This window comes from Oncorhynchus clarkii, chromosome 7 (assembly GCF_045791955.1).
Source record: "Oncorhynchus clarkii lewisi isolate Uvic-CL-2024 chromosome 7, UVic_Ocla_1.0, whole genome shotgun sequence".
NCBI classification, from domain to species: Eukaryota; Metazoa; Chordata; class Actinopteri; order Salmoniformes; family Salmonidae; genus Oncorhynchus; species Oncorhynchus clarkii.
This window is the reverse complement of record NC_092153.1, coordinates 41,481,608-41,508,152: the sequence shown is the minus strand read 5'-3', so window position 1 is coordinate 41,508,152 and position 26,545 is coordinate 41,481,608. Positions and strand designations below refer to the sequence as shown.

Genomic DNA, 26,545 nt, shown 5'->3' with positions numbered 1-26,545 from the left:
AGCCTCGTTATTGAGTTTAAAAAATAAATTTAAAACGTTTAAAACGTTTTTAAAATTAAAAACGTTTTATTTTTCTATAATGAACACAATCTGCCCTTCCTGAAACGGTCCTGCCACTTTTTGTTGTGTATGTTTTGGTGTATTGGATTTTAGCATTTCAGGGGATTTTACCACCGGAGATTGACAGCTTGATAACAAGACTGTCGTTGTCCTCTCTTCCTGAGGTGTATTTCTCTATACTGCTGTTACAATCAGCGCCATCTTATCGGCTTTGGGCTGTACACATCACACATCTGCCCAACGACCGTCCGACTCGTCTGAGGATCTCAAAGGTTCTTAGTGCAGCCATCTGTCAATACTAGAATGGTGTGGAGATGTGTGCATTCGGCTAGTCCGTTAAGCCTGTGGCTGGCCCAGCCCCAGCTGATTCCAGGAGGCTGGCCGGCTCCACCCTAACTGATACTAAACCAGGAGCACCGCTCCACTCTAGGCTGCTTCGAGCCCCCGACCAGGCAGATATATATCAGCCTCTGTGGGTGAGGAATAGCTAACACCGTAATGAGTTAAGTTTCAGAATGATCTACATAATTTATTTCTCCCCCCCCCCCCCCAAGGAGACTTGTGTAGCATTAATTAATATCAGGCATCGTCCCAGTGAGGGATTCATTTGGGATGCGTGTCTCTTAATTCAAGCTGAGCTTTGATTGTTGGCGCCCATGTAATTTGAGAAGTAGAAGAAGCCAGTCTGCTGTTACCGGGTAGATTAGGCCCGGTCCTGGTAGCTTTCAGTGTGTAGACTTACATCTAGTCACAGATATAGCAGTTTATTTCCTCCCAAGGTTTCATTTTTAAAACAAGTGTATTTTGACAGGAAATGGGACTTGACACCAAAGGATGACGCTGTACCATGCTACGAAGGTCCCTGTTTGGTCTTTCTCACAATGGCACAGCCATTGTGGCTATGACATGCTCTCTGCTCAAAGACACGAGACCTCTTCACTTTTTAATGTGATTTAAAAAGTGGGGAAAAAATGAAATCCCTTATCTCTAACCCCAAATTTCTCTCTCTCTCTCCCCCACAGAACTCAATACGGCACAATCTGTCATTGAACAAGTGTTTTCTCAAAGTGCCTCGCTCCAAAGACGACCCGGGAAAGGTAAGACGACCGTGTTTCATTCAAACCCAACATACAGAGATGACTGAACGTAGCGGAAATAAGCGGCTGGTGTCCACAGACAGACCTACTAGTCTACTAGTAGACCTACTAGTCCTCCAATATGATCTAATGCTGTCTGCATGAGGAACATGTTCGCTGTGAACGCCTGCCAGTGTGCTCTGACAGTCTGGAAATGCATGGCACGCTCGTAATCTATTTTGAACATTCCACCCCCACAAAATTGCATGTCAAATGTAAAGACCATGGTTTTTGTTTTTTAGACCTGCGGGCAGACTAAGTCGAAGATGTGATAATAAGTCACTGTCCTTGTGGGAATAGTCCAAAATAAGGCCTTAGTCAGTGCATTTCGAGTAACGCTCCAAAAGTGCCTCTCGGCCTGGGTTATGAGGAGAAAAGCCCTCAGATCAGCACTTAGGGTGAGAGGAGATTGAGGCCACGCTGACACATACAGCACCTGCCTCTCCCGCCCCATCATCTCAGGCCGGCAGGGACTGCTGCTATGACACCACCAGCTCCCATACCAGCCTGTTTTACCACACAATCGCTCCCATCTCTCGCCCTGTCCCTTGTCTTACTAGTATCTCTCACTGCGCTTTGTTTCTCACGTGGTTGAACCATGTGGGCCTATATTTAGTGTATCCTGGTTATGTGAATTGGTCGAACTATATGTAAGAGTTTTTGTCTGGCGAACAGGCACAGTGGTTTGAAGAGCTACGCCAAGCTATGTACTGTAGAGGTTGGGGACTGAATGCTAATTTCATGTTTTGCTGTAATCCTCTGATATTGACACTCCTGGGAGCTGCACTAAATACAAAATAATCTATTGCTGTGAGTCCCATTCCAAATGCATGGCCAACTTAATTTGGAATTTTCCTCACCCCCCCCCAAGACAACTTCAAAGAAGTGCTAGCCTCTAGATAGGTTCCATCAGTATTGTAATGTGGCAGGGATATGAGCAGTGCTGGTCGGATGAGATAGGAGAGCACCGTGTCTACCTCTGAGATGGAGAGCGAGATGACATGCGTGGCGTGCACCTTCACCGTGGGGGGGGGGGGGGGGGGGTGTAAAAGTGCTGTTACGGCTCCCACTGCAGAGACCTATTTATTTCACGTGTTAACCGGTTAGGAATGCTAAATGTGCACCGTGATTAAAAAAAATAGGTTGACATACAATACTGTAGGAAAATCACTAGCCTCTGAGAGAAACAGGTCATCAGGGCTTCTGGTGGAATCATCACATGTCCATGGCATTTTGTGTAGAGACTACATGGATGGTAAGAGCTTAGTTTTCCTTACATTTGTAGCTTACATTATGGACAGACATTCTTGCTTTGCCGGTTTCACTATGATGCCGTGCATTTGTGATTTATTTAAGAAGTCTCTTCCCCCGTCGAGTCTCGAGGGGCGTGTGGAGAAATGCAGAAACTCCCCAAGGGTTTGTGCTTAAAGATTATATATTTTTTGCCTAATTAAAAGAAACGCCGCCCGTCTCTCCACCGGCGCAGTGAGTCTGAGTCTACCAAGAGCTCTAATTGAAACAGTTAACCCCAAAATCCTCATACATCTAGCAGTGAACCAGATGCTTTGATCAAAACACGCAGCTCAGGCAGCTCACCTTCAGGCGTCCTTAGACGTTTCTCTGTCCGTTACTCTCAGCCTCTTGCAGTGAAGACCAACATCGCCAAAAATAACAACAATGGAATTGGGCTACAGAACAGTGAGGTATAATGGGATTTATACTCACATATACAGTTGAGTCTGAAGTTTACATACTCCTTTGCCAAATACATTTTAAACTCCAGTTTTTCACAATTCCTGACCTTTAATCCTAGTAAAAAGTCCCTGTCTTAGGTCAGTTAGGATCACCACTTTATTTTAAGAATGTGAAATGTCAGAATAATAGTAGAGAATTATTTTTTTCAGCTTTTATTTATTTCATCACATTCACAGTGGGTCAGAAGTTTACATACACTCAATTAGTATTTGGTAACATTGCCTTTAAATTGTTTAACTTGGGTCAAACGTTTCGGGTAGCCTTCCACAAGCTTCCCACATTAAGTTGGGTGGATTTTGGCCCATTCCTCCTGACAGAGCCGGTATAACTAGGTTAGTAGATCTCCTTGCTCGCACACGCTTTTTCAGTTCTGCCCACAAATTTTCTATAGGATTGAGGTCAGGGTGTTGTGATGGCCACTCCAATACCTTGACTTTGTTGTCCTTATGCCATTTTGCCACAACTTTGGAAGTATGCTTGGGGTCATTGTCCATTTGGAAGACCCATTTGCGACCAAGCTTTATGTCTTGAGATGCTGCTTCAATTCATCCACAGAATTTTCCTTCCTCATGATGCCATCTATTTTGTGAAGTGCACCAGTCCCTCCCACAGCAAAGCACCCCCACAACATGATGCTGCCACCCCCGTGCGTCACGGTTGGGATGGTGTTCTTCGGCTTGCAAGCCTCCCCCTTTCGTCCAAACATAATGATGGTCATTATGGCCGTACAGTTTTATTTTTGTTTCTTCAGACCAGAAAAGTGCGATATTTGTCCCCATGTGCAGTTGCAAACTGTAGTCTGGCTTTTTTCTGGAGGTTTTGGAGCAGTGGCTTTTTCCTTGCTGGGCGGCCTTTCAGGTTGTCGATTATAGATACTTGTATAACTGTTTCCTCCAGCATCTTCACAAGGTCCTTTGCTGTTGTTCTAGGATTGATTTTCACTTTTCGCACCAAAGTACGTTCATCTCTAGGAGACAGAACGCGTCTCCTGAGCGGTATGACGGCTGCGTGATCCCATGGTGTTTATACTTGCGTACTATTGTTTGTATAGATAAACGTGGGACCTTCAGGCGTTTGGAAATTGCTCCCAAGGATGAACCGGACTTGTGGAGGTCTGCAATTTATTTATTTTTGGTCTTGGCTGGTTTCTTTAGATTTTTCCCATGATGTCAAGCATAGAGGCACCAAGTTTGAAGGTAGGCCTTGAAATACATCCACAGGTACACTTCCAATTGACTCAAATTATGTTAATTAGCCTATCGGAAGCTTCTAAAGCCATGGCATAATTTTCTGGAATTTTCGAAGTGGTTTAAAGGCACAGTCAACTTGGTGTACATAAACTTCTGACCCATTGGAATTGTGATACAGTAAATTATAAGTGAAATAATCTGTCTGTAAACAATTGTTGGAAAAATGACTTGTGTCATGCACAAAGTAGATGTCCTAACCGACTTGTTAACAAACTATAGTTTTGACAAGAAATTTGTGGAGTGGTTGAAAAATTTAGTTTTAATGACTCCAACCTAAGTGTATGTAAACCTCTGACTTCTATATGTATAATATTACCGCTTAATTGTCTCTGGTTAATTTCCACTGTGAATTATTCTCCCTCTGAGGGAAGCACTAATTGACCTCGAGCTTCAAAAAATATGAAAACATATTTTCTCAACATTGTGTTGTTTTAGCAGTGGGGTTAAAGTTGCAGCGTTTCAAAATGAAAGCTCGGAGAGAAACACAGGACCGTGCTTTAGATGGCAGTAGTACCGTGACGAGTATGAAATGGGCCTACTGCGGGACACGTGTTGTATGGATGCCTTTAGACACAGGTTGTTGCAACAGCACTTTCTCTTCTGTTGTCTAGACTGACAATTTCTCTGTAAATATCAATTATTCTCTCGGCTAAGGAAGTCATTTTAAAGGTCCTGATCTCACTTCCCCGGACAATTGTGAATGATTCTATCAGGAGTAATAGAAAATATATTTTTTTAAATCACAACTTGTAATGGCCTGGGGGTGAGAATCTCATTTTAACCACTGTAAGCAGTGATGCTTATGGCTTCAGGGAGGAATTGCCATTGAAAAATGAATTAAATGTGTCTGAATGCAGAGATAAATAATGCAGCCACGGGGTGGAGTTGTGTGGAGCTGCAGCCTCCGAGCCAGCAGGTCTATTCTCTCCTTGATTAGCTGGGCTCAGACATGGAACAGAAACCCAAAGCGCTGCTCCCGCGCCTGACGACAGCAGGCCAGCTACAGTTGGATACACTAGCACTGCTTCAGGAGGGGTTTACCAGTTCAACAGCCCCAGTCTCTAACTAACGAGCACCAAAGACAAAGGGAAGCCTTGCCACGAAACACAGCTCCCTCCAATTACAAACAAAACCCACGTACACACTTAATACCCACACAGGACTACTTTTTTTTTTTTTTTTTTTTTTTTTTTTTTGTGGATTGTGTTTTGCTAGCATTTTGTCAAAGCACTAATGTGGCAGTACCAAAGAAAAGTCAGATTTTACTCTTTGTCCTGAGATGGAAAGCCATATGTCCATTGCTAACATTCCTGTGGTGCCAGGCAAGGCTTTGTCTGTTCTGTTCTTTACTGCGGTGCTCAATGGTCCTCTCTCTCCCCCCCCCCCCCCCCCCCCCCACCCCCACAGGGCTCCTACTGGGCCATCGACACCAACCCAAAGGAAGACGCCTTGCCCACACGGCCGAAGAAGAGGCCACGGTCCGGAGAGAGGGTAAGTCCCCCAGACAACAACCCCTGATTCTTTGTCTTCATACAGTTGTAGATACCCTCACTTAACACATGCCATTATTTACATACACTACATGACCAAAAGTATGTGGACACCTGCTTGTCGAACACCTCATTCCAAAATCACGGGCATTAATATGGAGTTGGTCCCCCCCCTTTGCTGCTATAACAGCCTCCACTCTTCTGGGAAGCATTTCCACTAGATGTTGGAACATTGCTAGAGGGACTTGCTTCCATTCAGTCACGAGCATTAGTGAGGACAGGCACTGATGTTGGAAGATTAGGCCTGGCTCAGTCAGCATTCCAATTCATCCCACAGGAGTTAGATGGGGTTGAGGTAAGGGCTCTGTGCAGGCCAGTCAAGTTCTTCCACACTGATCTCGACAAACCATTTCTGTATGGACCTTGCTTTGTGCATGGGGAATTGTCATGCTGAAACAGGAAAGAGCCTTCCCCAAACTGATGCCACAAAGTTGGAAGTGCAGAATTGTATGCTGTTGTGTTCATTTCCCTTCACTGGAACTAAGGGGCGTAGCCCGAACCATGAAAAATAGCACCAGACCATTATTCCTCCAATGCATTGGGACAGGTAGCCTTCTCCTGGCGTCTGCCAGATTCAGCCGTCGCACTGCCAGATGGTGACGTGTGATTCATCACTCAAGAAAATGCATTTCCACTGCTCCAGAGTGCAATGGCGGCGAGCTTGACACCACTCTAGCCGAATTTTGGCATTGCGCATGGTGATCTTAAGCTTGTGTGCGGCTGCTTGGCCATAGAAACCCATTTTGTGAAGCTTCCGACTAACAGTTATTGTGCTGACTTTGCTTCCAGAGGCAGTTTGGAACTCGGTAGTGAGTGGCGCAACCAAGGACAGACTTTTTTTTTTTTCATCGTTCTTCAGTGCTCGGCAGTTCTGTGAGCTTGTGTGGCCTACCACTTTGCGGTTGGGCCAACTACTTAACAGTAACAGCACTTGCAGTTGACCAGGGCAGCTCTAGCAGGGCAGAAATGTAACAACGGTGCCACGTTGAGTCACTGAGCTCTTCAGTAAGGCCATTCTACTGCCAATGTTTGTCTATGGAGATTGCATGTCTGTGTGCAGATTTTTTTATTTTTATTTATACACCTGTCTGGAACGGGTGTGGCTGAAATAGCTGGATCCTCTAATGTGAAGGGGTGTCCACATACTTTTGTGTGTGTGTATATATATATTTCTTTTTTAGAACATCAATTGATGTCCTCTGGCTGGTTATTCTGAGTGGGAGCGTTTGTCTTTTAATTATGCATGAGTCGTGTCCAGTGTAATATACTGGTTTAGTCAACTGCCCAGATTGACCTGGCTACGAGGCATCCATCCCTTCCTCCCTGGCTACTGCAGTCTGGCCTCCCCTGTGTGGCCCGCCATAGGCTACAAGAAGACATGTTGGGCTTCGGTTGAAACACTGAGACGAAGACACAAAGAATCAGTGGAAAGGCAAACCCACTCACTCCGTTAACCACCCACGTGTGTGTGTGTATCTGCGGTTGTAAGATAGGGAGAGGGATAGAGCAACGCACATTCCATACATGTGTGACACACAGTGTAAATGAGCTTAAATATAGTAATTGTTGTGTAATTCAAAAGCATGACATGCACAGTGTTCACTCAAGTTTGTACATGTATGTTGTTGGTATGACAAGTGCACGCCCTACAGTTTTGACTGGCTGCCTACAAGGCATCCCATTTAAGTCCTCCGACATTAGAAATGGTGAATTCTCATTTATGTTTATCATGAATTAAAAATGGTATTGTTGCCAGCCAATCCTCTTACAGTAAGCAGTTTTGGGAGACAGGCGTGGTGGAGTTATCTCCCTCCGACCGAGCCGTGCAGGGAGCAATGGGGGCTGTGCTCTTCTCTCCATCTCCTCTGGAAATATTTCCGATGTGACCTAAATAAAGGTGTTGCTCCTTTTTGTTGTTTTATAAATGGTCCTGGTGTATTTTCCATACTGGAGATCTGCATCCCTCCCTATTGCCTGGAAGGAAAACTAGCTTCCCAACAAACACTGGAACATGAGTGTTAGGACCTTTACCTCCACCTATGGCTTGAGGTCCTGTATCATTCTGATAATTAGTTTAGAATGTTTTTTTTTTTTTTTGTGCTCCTTTATTTGATAATTAGTTAAGAGTGTTTATTTTTGGTCTCCCTCCTCCAGGCTTCCACACCGTACAGCCTGGAGTCGGAGTCTTTGGGAATGGACTGTATGATCTCTGGAAGTGCCTCTCCAACGCTGGCAATCAACACTGTGACGAACAAGGTACCTACCCAACATGCACCTGCACACACTGCACCGCCCTGACCCTCCCTCCCCTACACCCAACCACCCACAGCTTATTCCCCCCCTGAGAGTAGCACTCAACTGGGATAAACACACACATACACACATTTACAGATTCTTTCCAGTACATCTCACACTAACGCCCAGCTGCAATGCAGCACAAGAAGCACTGTATACAAAAATACTGTAGTGGTGAGTGTGCGAGTGGAGTTGAGCGGTCAGAAATCCACCCTCGTTGCTCAGACCGGTCAATGTCCTTTTCCTCCTCTCCGCAAAAAAAAAAATAAAAATGCTGCTCCAAATGTTCTCAAATTTTGGGTTTAAAATATAATTTAACAGTCACTCCTTCAACCATTTGGTTTTGAAGTTGGCTATCATAACAAACGTCAACATTTCAACATGTTGTAGGGCAGAGGCTATTCAACAAGGTGTGTAAAAAAATAAAAAATCAATTGAAAAAATCAATTGATAATCGGATACTTCAGTTGTCGTGGTGCTCACATTTGACAGTTGATGGACAGTTACAAACTCAGACTCCTCTTTAACGATAGCCTATATAGAAATCAAAACATCTCCGTTGCTGCTGCGTCGGCTCATTGGTTGTCTTGCCATCAATAACACAGGCCGTGTGACCTATTTCTCAGTCGACTCACGTCAACATCTCTGCGCATTAGTGGTGGGTTAGGCTAAATAAATACAACGGGAGGCCCTGGCTTTTTAAAAGAACCGTGATGAAGGAAATGAAGCAAAATGCTGGGCAGAGCCCAGAGCTCGTGGCTGAGTGGTACCGGAGAAAAATTGGAGTGGGGGAGAAGGTCGAGCCAAACACTTTTTTTGTATCCGCTCCAGCCAAATTAGGCACGCTTCATTCCGCTCACACACACACACACAGCACCACAACAAGGGATTACTCATACTATGCAATACGGTATCGATACTTGGACGTTCTGCAATATGATCGACCCTACACACAGACTTTGCAATGTGATACTCTACACGCTAGGGTTGGGGTCAATTCAGGAAGGACACTGACATTTCTAATTTCCATGAAGAGAATGTCGAATTGGAATTTGGTTTACTTGTTGAGGAGCAATGGAACTGACCCCAACCCCACTGCCGACACACCTGGAAGTTGATGCCCAGTCCTTCTCTGTCCATCAAGTGTGGTTGGGGACATTACCCTCTCTGCTGCAGGGGTGGGTGTGTGTGGGTGGGGCCGATACTGCAGAGATGTTGAGAAACCCCAGGGACTGTGCGGTTCACTCTGGAATTGAAATAGGCTTTTTAACCTTAAGCCCTCTCCTCTGGGCCCAGTGGGGGCAGCTCTCTGGAGTACTTTTAAAAAGCCTGCAAGACGCTTATTAATTTACTGCAGCAGGCACAAAAAATACTGGGTTTAATATAAACGGGGGGTGCTGTGTGTGTGTGTGTGTGTGTGTGTGTGTGTGTGTGTAAAATCAGTGTGCAGTTAGAGGAGTCTTGTTTGTGTGAGTGGCTGCCCGTTGTCTTGGGGTGGGTGGTGAGGGGGCACTGTAAACACACACACACACCCACGCGTCTGTCTTTCCCCCTCTCATCTCAACAAATAAGCACTTGTCATTGATTTGCCGGGGTTTCGAACCTCAGTTGGGCATTCTAACACGGACGTCCTCCATAGAATAACAAAAGTTAGATTTCACACATGCTAAGAATCATGAGCAGGAAAACAAAACAAATCTTCTGAACATGCCCGCTCCAGGCAAGGTTACAGCAGGGCTGTGTGTGTGTGAGGATGTTATTATGTGTCTTTTTGTTCTCCTGCTTGTAACTGTTGCTATGGTAAAGCAAAGATCAAGTGGATAGGAGAAATAGCAGCAGCAGATCGGAGCCCTGCTCTTGCCAGAGAGCTCGTTTCTCATTGTAGTACACTGTAAATACACAACTGGCCACGCCTCTTTCAGTGCGCTGTGCCAAACCACAGGAATTTGCTCGCTCTCTCAAATTCCCGCCTTCTCTGAGAGGTCAATGTGAGGTTGTCAGGACTACAGAACCAGTGAGTGTTTCCCCCACGATCCCTCAGACATTTCTCAAGTAGCCCTCTTCCTCTCTCATTCCCCCTCAAACAAACGCACATTATTTCTCTATTCTGAGGTAGCTGTTTGCAGTGGCGTGAATGAGACGGAAGTCAGGCACTAGTGTGATAAAGGAAGGCGGATTGTAGGAAGACGTGTGTTTACCGAGGAAACGTCTGGCCCTGTGCTTTGCTTCTCTCCCTACTTAAATCCCATGAAGAGGGATTATGAGGAACACTGGCTGGCATTGTCAGCGACACCTGGGTGAATCTCGCTTTGATTTCATAATCCGTGTCTCATGCTCCAGATTAGACTCGTGTAAAAGATACTCCTGGCTTTTTACCTAATTCATGGCTAAGACTATCACACACACTGACTCGCGTGTTTGGTGGTAGCATCAGGATTTATTGTAGAGGGAGTTGCTGCGCATGTGGGGTGAGCAGTGTGTGTGAGCTGCGGGTGGGGGGGGGCGGGGTGTGTGTTTATGTGTGTGTGTGTGGGGGGTGTTGGAGTGAGGTGGGGGGTGTGTTGGGGTGAGCTGGGGGGTGTGTTGGGGTGAGCTGGGGGGTGTGTTGGGTGAGCTGTGTGTGGATGTGTGTGTCGGGTGAGCTGTTTGGGTGTTTGTGTGGAGAACAGTGCATGTGTGTGCGACATGATGACATTGGGTGTCTGTGACTGTGTGTCGTACATGCTCAAGTGGGCGACTTGACTCCCGGGTCTCTGGGGTCTGTTTAAAACCACAGAGCACAGTGAGGTTTGGAAATCATCACACTTTATGGATGAGGAGAGTAAAAATAGATTTATGGCGAGCAGCTTAAGGCTAAAAGCCTCTTTTATGACTTCATTACACATACCATTTATATTTCTGCAGCGCACTGAGTTTGATCAGCATTGTAGTGCTGATTCTCAGACGTGCCTAAGCCCTCAGTCTTAGCCGCTCATTGAGTTCCCCGTTCACGCTAATGAACACTGGAGCCCAGCCCACACTGAGTGGTGGAAGGCTAGAGTCGACTAATGAGCTTCTCTTGCATCCCCTTCCCCCACCCCACACACAATACAATACAATACAATACTGGATTCAATGCTCTCTCTTCTGACTGTTGTCATTAAAGCACAACATTTGTGTCATTCTCTAGCTGAAAAAGTGAGAGCTTAGAATGACAGACGGCTCAAACTGAGTTTAGAGTGCTCCGTGTCGGTGTCTGTGCTCAGACTGGCGACATAACAATAAGGACAGCAGCCCGATCTGGGTTTGAATGTTTGTTTTCTTTCATAATAGATAATAAATACTTTGAGCGTTTGGTTTGATTCAGCTTTCCTGTTTTTGAGATTTTATGGGTTTTCACTTTTGTGACTTTCATTGTGCCCGTCATGCTCAATCACGCACAAGTACTGGAGGGCAGTCAGGCCTGGACTTCCCTCTGGCCTCAGAAGGCAAAGCAGCCATGTCCTGCTGTTGTGTGTTAGACAGAGGGCGCTATAGAGAGGGCGCAGGCAGGGCCACAGCCACTTGGCCCAAGGGCTGTATGTCTCATTGTGCAGAGCACAGAGCCCAGCCTTGTTCCACTCAGCCTGATGAGCAGGCAGCCCCGACCGGCCACTGGGCAAGACTCGGATTCATCACCAGCACCATCCAGGCTGAGGCTGCCAAGATCTGCATGGTTTGTCACACCAGTGTTTCCCCAAGTTTTTTTTTTTCAGCTGCGGTGGCATAGTTAGTGGGAGGAGAGTTTAGAGGCCTTCTTGGATGCAGAGACAAAATGTTGCTGTTTCTAAGGCAAATGTCCTGCAATTCTACACATTTTGCCATGGCATATGCCTTGTTCTAATGTTTGAGTCACTCAGATGGCATAACAAAATCAATGGGGGCCCCATGCCACGCCATTTTTGGAATTTCTGATTCTCTCGTTTTTATTTTGGTGATTGTTAGTTCTCAAAGATGATCTTATTAACAAAATATATGTCCATTTATCTTTTCTACTTACTTTGTATCTGTTTTAGTCGTTTACGTTTCCACTGAAAACATTATACCATCCCAAGTTTAGTGGGGGGTTTTTTATTGTAAAAACAACAACGTTGCAGTGGTGTCCACGATGCGTATGAGGGGAAACCCTGCACACACACCAGCCAGCAGCATCCCACATAGCTGCCATTCCACACTATAGAAAAAGCTGAATGCAACAGCTATTCTCTCCGGATCTCATTATATTCATTACCAGATTGTTTCTACCACCAATGCTACTTATTTGCGGTCTGTTGTGTTATGCCACAATACACTTTTCCCCCCTCAGCAAAACCTTTTTCAGATGATGATAATGAAGTGTTCTGAAGTGCTCTGGCTGCTTGCGTCGCTGTATTGAAAGGTCAGGGTCTCGGTTGCGCCGAAGACCTTTTTGTTGGTTGTCCCAAACCGATTTGCGCACTGTGAGCAGATGGGTCTGACACGGCCAGTAGTGTGACCTTTAGTAAAGAAGGGGGCGGTCCCACTTTACCTACCCAGAGAGAAGAGCCTTTACCTGGACACTCATTCAGAAGGGACCCCTGGGGCTCTGCTGGCTGTGTAGCCTCCGTAAAGGTGTTCCAGGCCAGCCAACATTTCAGTTCAGAGAAAACGCTCTGCAGTAATGACAAGTGATAACATCCAGTACACAACAGCTTTACGCACACACAGGTATCGAATTCCTAGACACACACACACACACACACACACACAAACCAAATTCAGTTTGTTACGGAACCAAACTGATTTGCATGCATTTTTACTGTCAGAAGGATAATGATTATAGATGGCATGCAGTCATTACGTAAAAACCCTGTTGGTGAATCTCCAGGATGTGTGGTATGCAAGAAAAGCTAATGCAGTGCCTTCATCTTATTTCAGGTGGCATTATACAACCCAGATCAGGATGGGAGTGACAGCCCAAGAAGCAGCCTTAACAACAGCCTGTCTGACCAGAGTCTGGCCTCAGTCAATCTAAACAGTGTTGGCAGCGTGCACAGCTACACACCGGTAAGACGTTGCACTGCGACCTCTAACCACAGTGCTACACACTTCTCAGACCAAGCACCACAAACAACGACAAGATTTCAGCTACACACAATTTAGACCATGTACAGGGCATTCGGAAAGTATTCCGACCCCTTGACTTGACCCCACCCTTTGACCCTTATTCTAAAATGGATTAAATAATTTTGGTTCCCTCATCAATCTACATAAAATAACCCATAATGACAAAGTGAAAACAGGTTTACAGTTTTTTTTTTTTTTTTTTGCAAATCTATTAAAAATATTTTTTTAAACAATACCTAAATTACATAAGAATTCAGACCCTTTGCTATGAGACTTGAAATTGAGCTCAGCTGCATCCTGTTTCCAATGATCATCCTCAATGTTTCTACAACTTGATTGTAGTCCACCTGGGGTAAATTAAATTCATTGGACATGATTTGAAAAGGCACACACCTGTCTATATAAGGTCCCACAGTTGACAGTGCATGTCAGAGCAAAAACCAAGCCGTGAGGCCGAAGGAATTGTCCGTTGAGCTCCGAAACAGGATTTTATTTAGGCACAGATCTGGGGAAGGGTACCAAAACATTTTCTGCAGCCTTGAAGGTCCCCAAGAACACAGTGGCCTCCATCATTATTAAATGGAAGAAGTTTTGAACCACCAAGACTCTTCATAGAGCTGGCCGCCCGGCCGAACTGAGCAATCGGGGGAGTAGGGCCTTGGTCAGGGAGGTGACCAAGAACCCGATGGTCACTCTGACAGAACTCCAGAGTTCCTCTGTGGAGATGGGAGAACCTTTCAGAAGGATAACCATTTCTGCAGCAGTCCACCAATCAGGCCGTTATGGTAGAGTGGCCAGATGGAAGCCACTCCTCAGTAAAAGGCACAGCCAGCTTAGAGCTTTCCAAAAGGCACCTACATTTTCTCAGTGCTTCAACAAAGTACTGAGTAAAGGGTCTGAATGCTTATGTAAATGTGATATTTCAGTTTTTTTATATATAGAGATAAATTATTTCTATCTATCTAACCTGCAGAGCTTGAGAGGATATGTAGAGAAGAATGGGAGAAACTCCCCCAAATACAGGTGTGCCAAGCTTGTAGCGTCATACCCAAGAAGACTTGAGGCTGTAATCACTGCCAAAGGTACTTCAACAAAGTACTGAGTAAAGGGTCTGAATACTTATGTAAATGTGATGGTTGCAATTTTTTTTTTACCTGTTTTTGCTTTGTCATTATGGGGTATTGTGTGTAGATTGGGGGGGAGAAAAACGATGTAATCCATTTTAGAATAAGACTGTAACGTAACAAAATTCGGAAAGAGTTAAGGGGTCTGAATACGTCCCGAATGTACAGTATATCAACCTCTAACCACAGTGCCCCGGGCTAAGCACGAGCTAAGACCAAAGAAACACCACATTTCGCTGCCACTGTATCACAGCTAGACATACAGTAATATAGACTATACATGTCAATCTGTAATCACACTGACAACCATATACTTCTAAGACTGAGATCCTAAAACCGCTACTGTCTGCTTCACCACTAGACATAGTCATTTAGACCGTGCATGCCGATCCCTAACCTCACTATCACAGAGTTACATAGCGGTTAGTTAGCTGAAAGCCTGGAACTTTAACACAGTGAAGCAGCTCCACTCTGAGGGCCGTGCCCCTGACCAGGGGGGAGGGTTAAGGGAAAGAGAGATCTGTACACGTTCTTGGAGAGCTGCTGCCTGTGATATCCTCCCACCAGAGATGCCCCCTTCTTTGGTGTGGTCCTCCCGCTTCCCAGGGTGCTCTCTGCTCCAGGCTCTCTGCATCGATCTGTTCAGACTGATGGATGTTTCTCCAGTGCTGCTGAGACCAGTCTCTTCTTATTACTGCCTCACTTCAGCCAGCCACACTGCCTGAATTCTATAGTAAGGCAATCTATACCGTAGCCCACGAGTAAGGCTTCAAAGCCTTTGCTGTTGTAAATAACGTGGCCTCCAACATACATGAATTGAAGGAGTCTCCCTAGCGATAGAGTAGTGATGGCTCAATTATTAGTGTCCTTCAAATGTTAAACCTGGTATTGCTTGAAAGCTACCTCTGTGATGCGGAGTTAAATCATGAAGACTCATTTTGTGTCCTCAGTTATAGAATAGTGGTGACTCCATGTTAGTGTTCTTCTCATGATGAACTTCATTAGACAGTCTTGCTAGAGCGCAACATTGCCTGCACTCTCATACACCCGCAGATAAAAATCGACCCCCAGGCATATGCTGGACATGACTAAAATGAATGGTTATTTGTACAAGGCTTTGGTATTGATTTTTTTTTTGTTGTTTTGTTTTAAATACATTTTGCCGGCCATCTGAGTTATTGGCTTTGTGTTCGTGTTGGTTACTATTTGAGATGAGGCTGCAAGCAGCGATTTAAGACTGTCAAAGGCAAGTCGCTGATAGGTTGAAGAATGAACACTGATATTTAGCTGCTTATACATGTCCATTATGTCTTTAGAAGTTCGATTAGCTTAGTGGACTGGACTAAGATATAGATCTATATGCCTAGATCTGTTGCACTAAATGGAGAAACATGTTTTGCGTGAAATGTTTCAGTGTCTCTCTTGTTCTCCAGCAGATCTATGTGCAGATATCCGTCGATGTCTGAGAAGTATGTTTCCCAGTCGAGAGTCAGTTTTGACGGTGTAATCAGCACTCTTCAACAGTTAAAGTGAAAGTTGTAGTCTGTCTGGAATAGGTTTGTATTGTGGTTAGTTTTAGACTGAGGTGTGACCGCTAGCATGTACTGAATGACTGAAATAAGAGCCCTCAGGTTCTAAGCAGAGCAGAATAGATTTAATTCACGGCTCCCAAATCTCTTATCTCTCCTCTCTTTCTCCTGCTCTCTCTTCCTCCCCAGGTGACTAACCATCAAGAGTCGGTGTCTCAGTCCATGAGCCTCCAGCAGCCGCCCCAGCCCCAGTACAGTATGCCAGAGAGGGACAAGCAACTCCTCTTCTCCGACTTTGAAGATCTCAGTGCCTCCTTCCGCAGCCTTTACAAGTCTGTCTTTGAGCAGTCCTTCAGCCAACAGGGTGAGTGCTCGTCAAGAAGGGTTACACATCAGGTACTGTAGTGGACAAGTTTGTGCACAAGAGGCCAGGATGATTCTATGGCCTTTTTGTTTTGCACTAAACAGTTGGTGGAAGGAGAGTGGAATTGGCACTAATTAGGTTAAGTGGGTTGGATGAGTCGGGATTCGATAGACAGTAGCTCTAGTGCAAATCCATATGGCTGTTTACACGGTCTACATGCTAAATCCTCTGGCCTCATTCCCAATGCGAATGCACAAAAGAGTGAAGAGTTCATAGCAGAATAATGCCGTTTTGTAAACGTGTAGATGCAGCTTTGTTACTCTGCCTGCCATCTCGTATATCTTTACGGTGTTTTATACTTTTATTCTTTTTTTTCAGACGATCACAAGATTGCAGCATCAAACCCTCTGTCTGTTGACGCAATTTCCATAACGATGATATTCATAATGGTGTAGGCCCATCGCACAGGGTCGGATTAAGTGTGGCACTCCAAAAGCCTGTCAGCCCTTTAGAACGTAATGCGTTTTGTTTGTAATCTGATTGACTGATGAACAAAAAGCACTTGACAAGCGGGTTATGGGCAAACGCCGACAAAGCTCTTTCTTGTATAACCTACTTTCACAAATCAAATGCATTTCATGCTAATGTTTTCAAAAGTGTTCCTCTCCCTTAATCTATCATCTAGGTTTCATTAGTTTAAAGTTGTTACCTTTTTTTTAAAACATTTTATATATGCATAAAAGTGAAATCTCTTAGTCAGACAAGCCCTTGCAATTAAAAAGTGTAAATATGCAAGCGAGAGGATTTCACACCCTAGTGCTGTAGACAGTGAGCTAATTCACTGGCTTTGATAATAGGTAATGAGCTCGCATTGTTATTCTGGGGCTGCACGCTAATTGCTTTCTGTATTTCCCTGGTTGGACAATGGGCTTTCTGTACCGATAAGAGATGTACCTTTGTCACCCCTGCAGTGAGTGTTCTGGGGGCGATTGCGGCAGGGCAGGAGTCGGCTCTAAAAGCACTCCAGTGAAATAGGTTTTACCGTGCCAAAGCCGTGATGGACCAGGGCCTCTTAAGAACCGCTCCCCCTACACTCAGATTATTGCTGTTGGATGTGCAGATGTTCGCGCTCCAGTCGTGCTTGTTTTTCAAAATAGTGCGGCAACACAAAGTGGCAAAAGAATTGCAGGGTTCGGAAGAAGAAATGCCCCGGCTCTCTGTGGTTTTCAGAAGCTCTGCCGCCGCTAACTCATGCCTTTCAGCTGCTCGTTCAAAATGGCAGCTGTGTCGTCAAGTGTAGTGCTCCTTGAACAAGGGAATCCCAGATCCACTGATTGCATGATGATGTTGTCGTCGTTAACTTGAATGGGTGCTTTTACAACTGAAACCTACAAGCCCCCTTGGTGTTAATGACTTACCTGCAATATTTAAGTGGTTTCTTGTAGTTTGTTGCATTGTATGTTTTATATCAAAAAAATGACTTTGTTGAAGCACAGAGTAATAGGTATGACTGTGTGTGTGTGTATATGGACCTCCAGGTTTGATGGGCATGCCGACGGAGTCGTCCCAGCAGACCCATACCGCCTGCTCCTATCAGCACTCCCCCAGTGGCACAATCAGCACCCAGAACAGCCTGACAAACAACCACTCCAGCAGTGGTGGCCAGGTGCCCCTGTCCCACCCTCCCCAGCTCCCTGGCCAGAACACCCACCCGGGCCACGGCTCGCCCCACACACAGCACCTCTCCCAGCACGGCCAGCATGGCCCACACAACCAACATGGCCAACACGGCCAACACACCCAGCACCCACAGCACCCTCCACACTCTCAGCATGGGCAGCACCCCTCACATGCCCAGCACCCGCAGCAGCACACGCCGCACCCCTCCCAACACGCACAGCACACCCCGCACCCCTCCCAACATGCCCAGCAGCACGGCCAGCACCCCTCCCAGCAGCAGCACCAGAGCCTGGCTCACCAGCCCCATCCTGCCCAGCAACAGATGGCCTGCAACACAGGTAAGACCTGCCTCTTTCCTCTGCACCACACACACATTCAGATGCATTCAGAGATAACCCAGTGAGACACAGCTGGACCTGGCTACCTCAGTATTTATTCTGCATTAAGTACAGAGACCTGATTTTGGTCAACAGACAGTAAATTATCATCTGATTTATGCGGTTTGCTGTAATGAGAACAAAGCAAATGCTGCATCCAGACAGTACCTCTGGAGCCCTGCAACCTTTTCAGAGGGAACCGACTCCACCCCGTGGCCAAAGTAGAGTACTGTTGCAAAAGAAAAACACAAAAAATGCTGATTCCTCTCCAGCCTCTAAAAATCAATCTGTGCTCCTCTCTGTGTTTGCAGGTCTGCCCTCTGACTGGTACCCCAATCTGGACGCACTGAAAGAGAGCTGCCGTATTGCCAGCAGTTATAACTGGGCTGATGTCGACCTCTCACCTTTTCAAGGTGCGGCCATGAAGGATTGTGAATGCAGTTCCATTGCATTGGCATATCCAACTTAAGCCTCAATAAGCTAACTAATTATACACTTGTCTTTATTTTTAATATTCTTATTGTCAACCTGTGGTATTTTTTTATTTTTTTACCAACATTTCAAAAGCTGTTTATTGTGATTACGAGTCATTTTATCCAAATTATTTCATGCCATAATGCCTGTGATGAGCACCAACAGGCAAGTTTATTGGAGCTCTTTTGTTGGTGTGCTGAAGTGTTGCCAATCAAGGGTTTCATTTGAAGGAGCTCTTCAATTAAAGAACGCTGCCTTCAAGTTTAATTACCAAATGCAGTGTTGCTCAGCAGGTCACAGAGTTGATCCAATTACCAATGTTATTTTATTTGTTACATGCACCGAATGCAAGTGTAGATTTGACTGTGAAATGCTTACTTACGAGCGCTTTCCCAACAATGCAGTTAACAATGAATAACATTTGCAAATGGATAAAGAAAATAGTAACCCAATAAAATCACAATAACGAGGCTATGTACAAGGAGTACCAGTCCCGAGTGAGGTAGCTGGGGTGACTTGAGGTAATATCTACATGTAGGTTAGGTGATTGATTGAAGTATGACATGACAGTGATGTACTGGGCCGTACGCACTACCCTCTGTAGCGTCTTGCGGTTGGATGCCGAGCAGTTGCAATACAAGGCAGTGATGCAGCCAGTCAAGATGCTCTAAATGGTGCAGCCGGATACATTTGAGGATCTGAGGGCCCATGCCAAATCTTTTCACTCCTGAGGGGTAAGAGGCGTTGTCGTACCCTGTTCACGACTATGTTGGTGTGTTTGGACCATGATGGGTCCTTAGTGACGTGGACACCAAGGAACTTGAAGCTCTCGACCGTCTCCAATACAGCCCTGTCAATGTGAATGGGGGAGTGCTTGGCCCTCCGTTTCCTGTAGTCTCCAATCAGCTCTTTTGTCTTGCTGAAGTTGAGGAAGAGGTTGTTGTCCTGGCACTACACTGCCAGGTCTCTGACCTCCTCCAAGTAGGCTGTCTCGTTGTCGGTCATCAAGCCTACAACAGTCATGTCGTCTGCAAACTTAATGATTGTGTTGGAGTCGTGTGCAGCCATGCAGGCGTGGGTGAACAGGGAGTTCAGGAGGGGGCTAAGCACGCACCCCCGAGGGGCCCCTTGTTGAGGATCAGTGTGGCGGATGTGTTTTTGCCTACCCTCACCACCTGTGGGGGCGGCCCATCAGTAAGTCCAATATACAAATGCAGAGGGAGGTTGTTTAATCCCAGGGTCCTTGACTTGGAGGACACTAGGGTGTTGAACGCTGAGCTGTGAACATAATTCTCACGGTGGTGTTCCCTTTGTCCAGGTGGGAAAGGGCAGTGTGGATTGCAATAGAGATGGCATTATCTGTGGATATGTTGGGGCGGTATGCGAATTGTAGTGGGTCTACGGTGTCTGGGATGATGGTGTTTATGAGCCATGACCAGCCTTTCAAAGTTGTTTTCCCCATGGCTACAGATGTGAGTGCTACGGGGCCATAGATGGGTTACATTGGCATTCTTGGGCACAGGGACTATAGTTTGAAGTCCTGCCACATCCGACGAGCGTTTGAGTACGGATGTTGCCTGTAATCCATGGCATCTGATTGGGATACAGTGTCTTCAGAAAGTATTCAGACCCCTTGACTTAGAAAAACCCTTTACTCAGTACTTTGTTGAAGCACATCAAATCTATTTTTATTGTCACTTACACATGGTTAGCAGATGTTAATGCGGGTGTAGCGAAATGCTTGTACGTTTGGCAGCAATTACAGCAACGAGTCTTCTTGGGGATGACGCAATAAGCTTAGCACACCAGTATTTTGGAAGTTTCTCCCATTCTTCTCTGCAGATCCTCTCAAGCTCTGTCAGGAAGGGATGGGGAGCATTGCTGCACAGCTATTTTCAGGTCTCCAGAGATGTTCGATCGAGTTCAGGTCCAGGCTCTGGCTGGGCCACTCAAGGACGTTCAGAGACTTGTCCCGAAGCCACTCCTTTGTTGTCTTGGCTGTGTGCTCAGGGTCGTTGTCCTGTTGGAAGGTGATTCTTTGCCCCAGCTCTGGACTAGGTTTTCATCAAGGATCTCTGTACTTGGTGTCAGGTTTCCTCCAGACGTAACGCTTGGGTTTCAGGCCAAATAGTTCAATCTTGGTTTCATCAGACCAGAGAATCTTGTTTCTCATGGTCTGAGAGTCTTTAGGTGCCTTTTGGCAAACTTCAAGCGGGCTATCATGTGGCTTTTACTGAAAAGTGGCTTCCATCTGGCCACTATACCATAAAGGCCTGTTTGTTGGAGTTCTGGAAGGTTCTCACATCTCCACAGATGAACTCTGGAGCTCTGTCAGAGAGACCACTGGGTTCTTGGTTACCTCCCTGACTAAGGCCCTACTCCCCTGATTGCTTAGATTGGCCAGCTCTAGGAAGAGTCTTGGTGGTTCCAAACTTCTTCCATTTAAGAATGATGGAGGACACTGTGTTCTTGGACCATCAATGCTGCAGAAATTTGTTGGTACCCTTACCCAGATCTGTGCCTCGACACAATCCTGCCTCTGGAGTTCTACGGACAATTCTTTCAACCTCATGGCTTGGTTTTTGCTCTGACATGCACTGTCAACTGTGGGATCTTAGATCGACAGGTGTGCCTTTCCAAATCATGTCCAGTCAATTGAATTTACCACTGGTGGACTCTAATCAAGTTGTAGAAACATCTCAAGGATGATAATGAAGCGGGTGGCTGTGGTAAACTCTTCAATGTCATTCGATGAATCCCAGAACATATTCCAATCTGTGCTAGCTGAGTATACAATCTACAATTGCAAAATAGGTTTTAATTAGATTTCACTGTTAAAATGTAGTTATGTGTAATACATGTTTTTTTTTTTTTTTACATAAACTTATCTACACCCTCTTGACCTTTTTTAATGTGGTGTGATTTTTAGAACTCCACTGTTGTCACTGCAGTGACTGGCAGCTAGTACTACTGATATGGTTTGACTGGTGTGCTGCAGAGGTGGCTATGTCTTGCTTTTTTCCTTGGCTAATGTTGCATTTGGGTCTGACCCCGTGCAGGACTGAAGGAGAGCATGAGACAAGCGGAGCTGAACAACTGGTCTCTGGAGCCCACGCAGATCGCTGACCTCTGCTCGTCTATCAACCAGTTTTTCACCCGCACTGGTGTCATTCAGCCACAGGGGGCAGTGCAGCCGCCGCCCGTACCCGTATGCCATGGCTCCATGCACCCCAACAAGCCCAGCCAGCACATCACCACAGGTCAGTGACCTTCACCCACATCCTAGCTCACACTATTATTGCATTTAGCATTTCAGACCACTCCCATTATCAGGACATTGACGACATGTTCCTCTTATGTGAACTTACATTGCAATAATGCTGGGGATGAGGAGGATTGTTTAAGCTAGCGCATACATTATTTTGGGATTGTGGTATTTCAGTGAAGTTGGTCTTTCTCTCCACAGGAAATCTCTACATGGACTCCAGACAGAGCATGTCTATGATGGGGCCCCCAGGGTACCCCCACATGACAGGTACAGTACAGCTGCAGCCCCCATTCAAATAATCACTAAACTAGGTCTCAGCCAAGGTCTCAACAGTACACTAGGTATCCATCAAACCTGTCCTTCCACATTAAACAAGCACTAGAACAACACCTTGACAGGTCCTTTCCCCATTTGACTATTATTTCAAAACAATTATTTAACCTTTATTTAACTAGGCAAGTCAGTTCAGAACAACTTCTTAATTACGATGGCGGCCTAACCCGGATGCCGCTGGGCCAGTGGGACTCCCAATCACGGCCGGTTGTGATACAGCCTGGAATCGAACCAGGGTGTCTGTAGTGAGGCCTCTAGCACTGAGATGCAGTGCCTTAGTCCGCTTCGCCACTCGGAAGCCCAAAACGACTCATTTAACCAATGACACTTCTACTGTGTATATGTAGTATGCCCTCATTCCCCTTCTCTCCCCCTCTTAGGACACCATGCGCAGATGAACCAGCAGCACATGATCCCTCCCAGAAACTTCCAGATGCACCGCATGCCAGCAGATGACATCCAGGATGACTTTGACTGGGACTCCATTGTCTAACGTTAGATGTTCTGCCCCTAACGAGGAGCTTCCAGGAGGTGCAGAGGAGATGAGTGTATGAGGAAGAAGCCAGGCTGAGCTGTACGCTCACAGTAAAAGGAGACGGAACTGTTGTTGGTGGGATACAGAACCATAGAACAGGTGTCACTTTCGGAGGAGAGAGCAAGAGAGAGAGACTTCAGAGTCCTGACATTTTTACAAACAAAAACAAAACGTACAAAAAAAAAAAAGTGTTACTTTGAAGACAATCATATTTAGTAAAACATGTTTAAAGTGGTGGCTTATGTGCTTGTCTTGACGAGGCAAGTAGCACACGTTCATGTCAAAACACATGCTCCAGCCTTCATCCCTCGGCCAGCCCTCTTCGGCCAGCCCCCTTCGACCCCCCCCCCCCTCCCAGCCAGCAGCTATCCAAAGTCCCCCCAGGTCCGTCCGTAACTGTTGTGTGATTTTGAGCGACCTTTTTCGGCTTGTTATCCTTCTCGTGTTGACTTTAGGCCTCAGCTGCTTCTTGGATGAGTTTCTCTCTTTTTCGTTGTTCTTTTATGGAAAACGCAGGCAGCCTTTTTGAGTAACGTGATGGTGCTTGTTGATCACCTTGTGGGTGGACGATGGATCCCCAATGGTGGGTTTATTGGTAGTGAGGTTAGGTTTACAGTAGCTAAGGTTACGTTATGACCAGGGTGTTTTGCATTGAACTCTGCTTGATATAAAGATCACAGATGTTTCATCATAGAGTAATCCATCCAGTTTTCCTTTAACCAACCCATCTGGTCCATAAAAAAAATAAAAAAAAGCTAATTGTGGAAATTCAGCAACATTACCGGCAGTATTTGTGGTTTTGTCTATTCTGTCAACAATGTATCATACCTTTTAAATCTCCAATACTCCAACAAGACTGAAAAAGATGCATGAGTGGGTGACTGTAAGAAATCCAGACCTCCTTTTCACCTTCTGTCCTTTGTTTGACTTATTGAATAATACTTAAGACTGCAAGTACAGTCTCATTCTCAATCACTACATCCTTTCACTAGTCATACACAATGAATTTGAGTACATGTGTGCGCCCTATTGTCTGTAGGTGTCTCTTCACCTATTACATTCTGTGCACATGCTGCACAAAGAACTGTAGGATATCTCCCTGTTCTCTTCTGATGCAGGAAATGACAGGCTAACTTCATTTTTCAGTCGTAAGGTCTACTACAAGCCATGCAGTAGGAATGTTCTTCATTCAGATGCTATACATCTGAATCAGTATCAGATCTCCCCCAATATCTTCCTTGCTGTGACCCAGTCAGACTTGCACTGCAAGGCAGAGAATATGCTGTAATACAATCATGAACAATAAAATAAAAAACAATGGGAATGTGGTGTGTGTGTGTGTGTGTGTGTGAGAGAGTGTGTGATTTTAATGTAATTTTAGGGCTATGATTGTTTGCTGCAATCATCTGCATATGCTATCAATGAGCACAAAACAGATGCACAAAAACAGAGAAATGAACGGTTAGAGGCAGAGATGCATTTTTTTAGGCAGGATTTCTTATTCAGAGAAATTAGCACTTTTTCTGGTCAACAGCCAAGGGGGGGAGAGAGAGAGAGGAGAAAAAAATGGGTGGGAGACTAGTGGTGCTGGAAACACTCCTGTTCACCTGTCATGTCCCTTAGTGGCTACTGAATCGGACTTGTCCTGAACCCTCAACATGGTTGCTTGCGCAACCTATATGGGAGCTTGGGCTGAGTCTAGCACAGTCCAGCTTACCTTTTCACTTTGTTTCTTTCACTACGGATCACCGAGATAAACTAAACGTTCACTGTTGCCCCTCTCCCCCTTTAGACAAACTTTAGCTTGGGTTGGATTTTGTTTCTCTCCATTGCTTTTTTTTTGTGTGTGTGTGATCTAACGACAATCGCGACAAGGTTTATAGTATCACATTAACACAGCTGAGCCCAGACACCTTGTGTCTGTTGTAACAGTTAGTATACATGTGCAGATACTGTGTGGCTGTCCTTTTTGAAACAGGTTGCAGAAGACATAAGTGGGAAAGCTTGGATGGAACTAGAGCTTTTCACAAAAAACTATACTGCCAGGCGTGTCTGCAAGGTTGTACAGATCTTTTGCCAGCCAGTTCACTCTGTAAATGGTTCATAATACCCATTTTTGTTCTGATATTTTAGGCTAATTGTTTTTATTTGTTGCTTTTCCTCTGTCTTTATCCATCATGTCTTGCTACTTCTACCTTTACCTGTAGCTGGTTTTGGGTTAGATTCCCAAATGTTCCTTGTATTTTAAACAAACGTTGTGTGTGTGTGTGTGTGTGGCTCATGTTCTTGCCTGTGGATACCCATTGAGTGTTTAGGCTTTGTTTATTGGCCCAAATCAGTCAGTCATTTAAAGGGATACTGAGGGATTCGGACAATTGTTTTTCTACTTACCCAGAGTCCGATGAACTCGCGGATCCCCTTTTTTATGTCTCTACGTGCAGTATAAAGGAAGTTGGAGGTAGTTCGCAAGCCTCTGTTAGCACATTGACTGGAAGTCTGCAGGTACGCTAGCTAGTAGAAAAATGGTTTAATTGCCAGAATCTCATAGTATCCCTTTAAAACAGTCAGAATGCTCATTCAGTTAAAATGCCAAGGTTACTTCAGATTCTCAACCATTGAGTCCTTCATTAGTGAACAATGAATACTTTATGAAGTAGTAGTGATCGTGAATTTACCATTTGACTGCTAGATAAGGTCAGCAGAGTCCTGTAGACTCTATTGAGACTGACCCAAGGAATGGGTGGAATGGGTGGATCTAAATGTGATAGGGAAGTCTTGGCAGCCCATGGTTGGCAGGGCATGTTTGGTATGTTGCATTTCATCACTGGTAATGATGAGGGCACTAATGGAAAAACACTAGAGGACCGTCAAAGGGTATGTAGTTGTTAACCCACCCCCCACAGCGCAAAGAGGAGATGGGAAGGGCGGGGAAGAGCTCATAGATGTGATGCGCGTGAACGAGTAAGGGAAAGACTACGACTGGGTCATGTTTATGCATCACCCTCTTTACTGAGTCTGTGTGTCTGTCCGTGTGAGCGAGTACATTTTGTTTGAAAAGACGAACTCAATTTTTAAAATACCACTGGAGATGTACCTGCCAGAGAGATTACTATGATATCAAAAAAAATAAAAAAAATAAGCCTTGTTACATGGGAGAACTGCCAACAAGTACTGCTGATTGAGGCCTATTTTATTCAGTGCTGGTGTGTTGTGCTTCTTGTAAATACATGTATTTTCAATCATCCCTATTTCCTCTTGGGGGTGGGGCATCAAGGCAAGGGTGGGACTTACTCATGAGAGGAGGGAAAAAGAATAGAGTATTTTGTTATTGTCCAATCAGAGGGTGACACAGTATGTATATATCTATATTGTATATATGTGATGAAAATGCGTTGGCTTTTTGTGTGACACTACCTTTTACCTGTACTATGGTTCTACATTCAGTGTTTCAATGTTGATAATGTTTGTTTTTCTGTTTTTTGATTTTTGTCTTGTCATTTCTTGTATTTGTTTTCCTTTTGTCCTTTTTTTGGTTATTGCACGGTTTATTACTTTTGCTGTCCAATGAGGTGACACAGCTACTCTTTGTATTGGTTTAGTGCTGTAAAATAACTCCAGTGTTATTAGAATTGTCTATCCCACCCCCATCCCCAATATGCATGAATGGCACTTAAAGAAATAAAATATGTTAACTTCACTGTGGAATGGTGTG

At 45.2% G+C, this 26,545-nt stretch overlaps 1 protein-coding gene across 2 annotated transcripts in view; it reads left to right on the top strand.

Annotated features, from left to right (window-relative positions):
• The window catches only part of LOC139413313 (forkhead box protein J3-like), an 84,560-nt gene extending 58,025 nt beyond the window's left edge, over positions 1–26,535 (top strand). For both annotated transcript variants that reach the window (XM_071160528.1, XM_071160529.1), the window contains exons 3-12: positions 1,083–1,157; positions 5,609–5,692; positions 7,906–8,007; positions 12,961–13,089; positions 15,992–16,166; positions 17,705–18,184; positions 18,535–18,636; positions 21,757–21,957; positions 22,164–22,232; positions 22,679–26,535. In XM_071160528.1, the coding sequence (XP_071016629.1) occupies positions 1,083–1,157; positions 5,609–5,692; positions 7,906–8,007; positions 12,961–13,089; positions 15,992–16,166; positions 17,705–18,184; positions 18,535–18,636; positions 21,757–21,957; positions 22,164–22,232; positions 22,679–22,791 (1,530 nt within the window). In that variant the 3' untranslated portion in view covers positions 22,792–26,535. The remainder of the gene's footprint in view (positions 1–1,082; positions 1,158–5,608; positions 5,693–7,905; positions 8,008–12,960; positions 13,090–15,991; positions 16,167–17,704; positions 18,185–18,534; positions 18,637–21,756; positions 21,958–22,163; positions 22,233–22,678) is intronic.
• Positions 26,536–26,545: the final 10 nt, after the last annotated feature.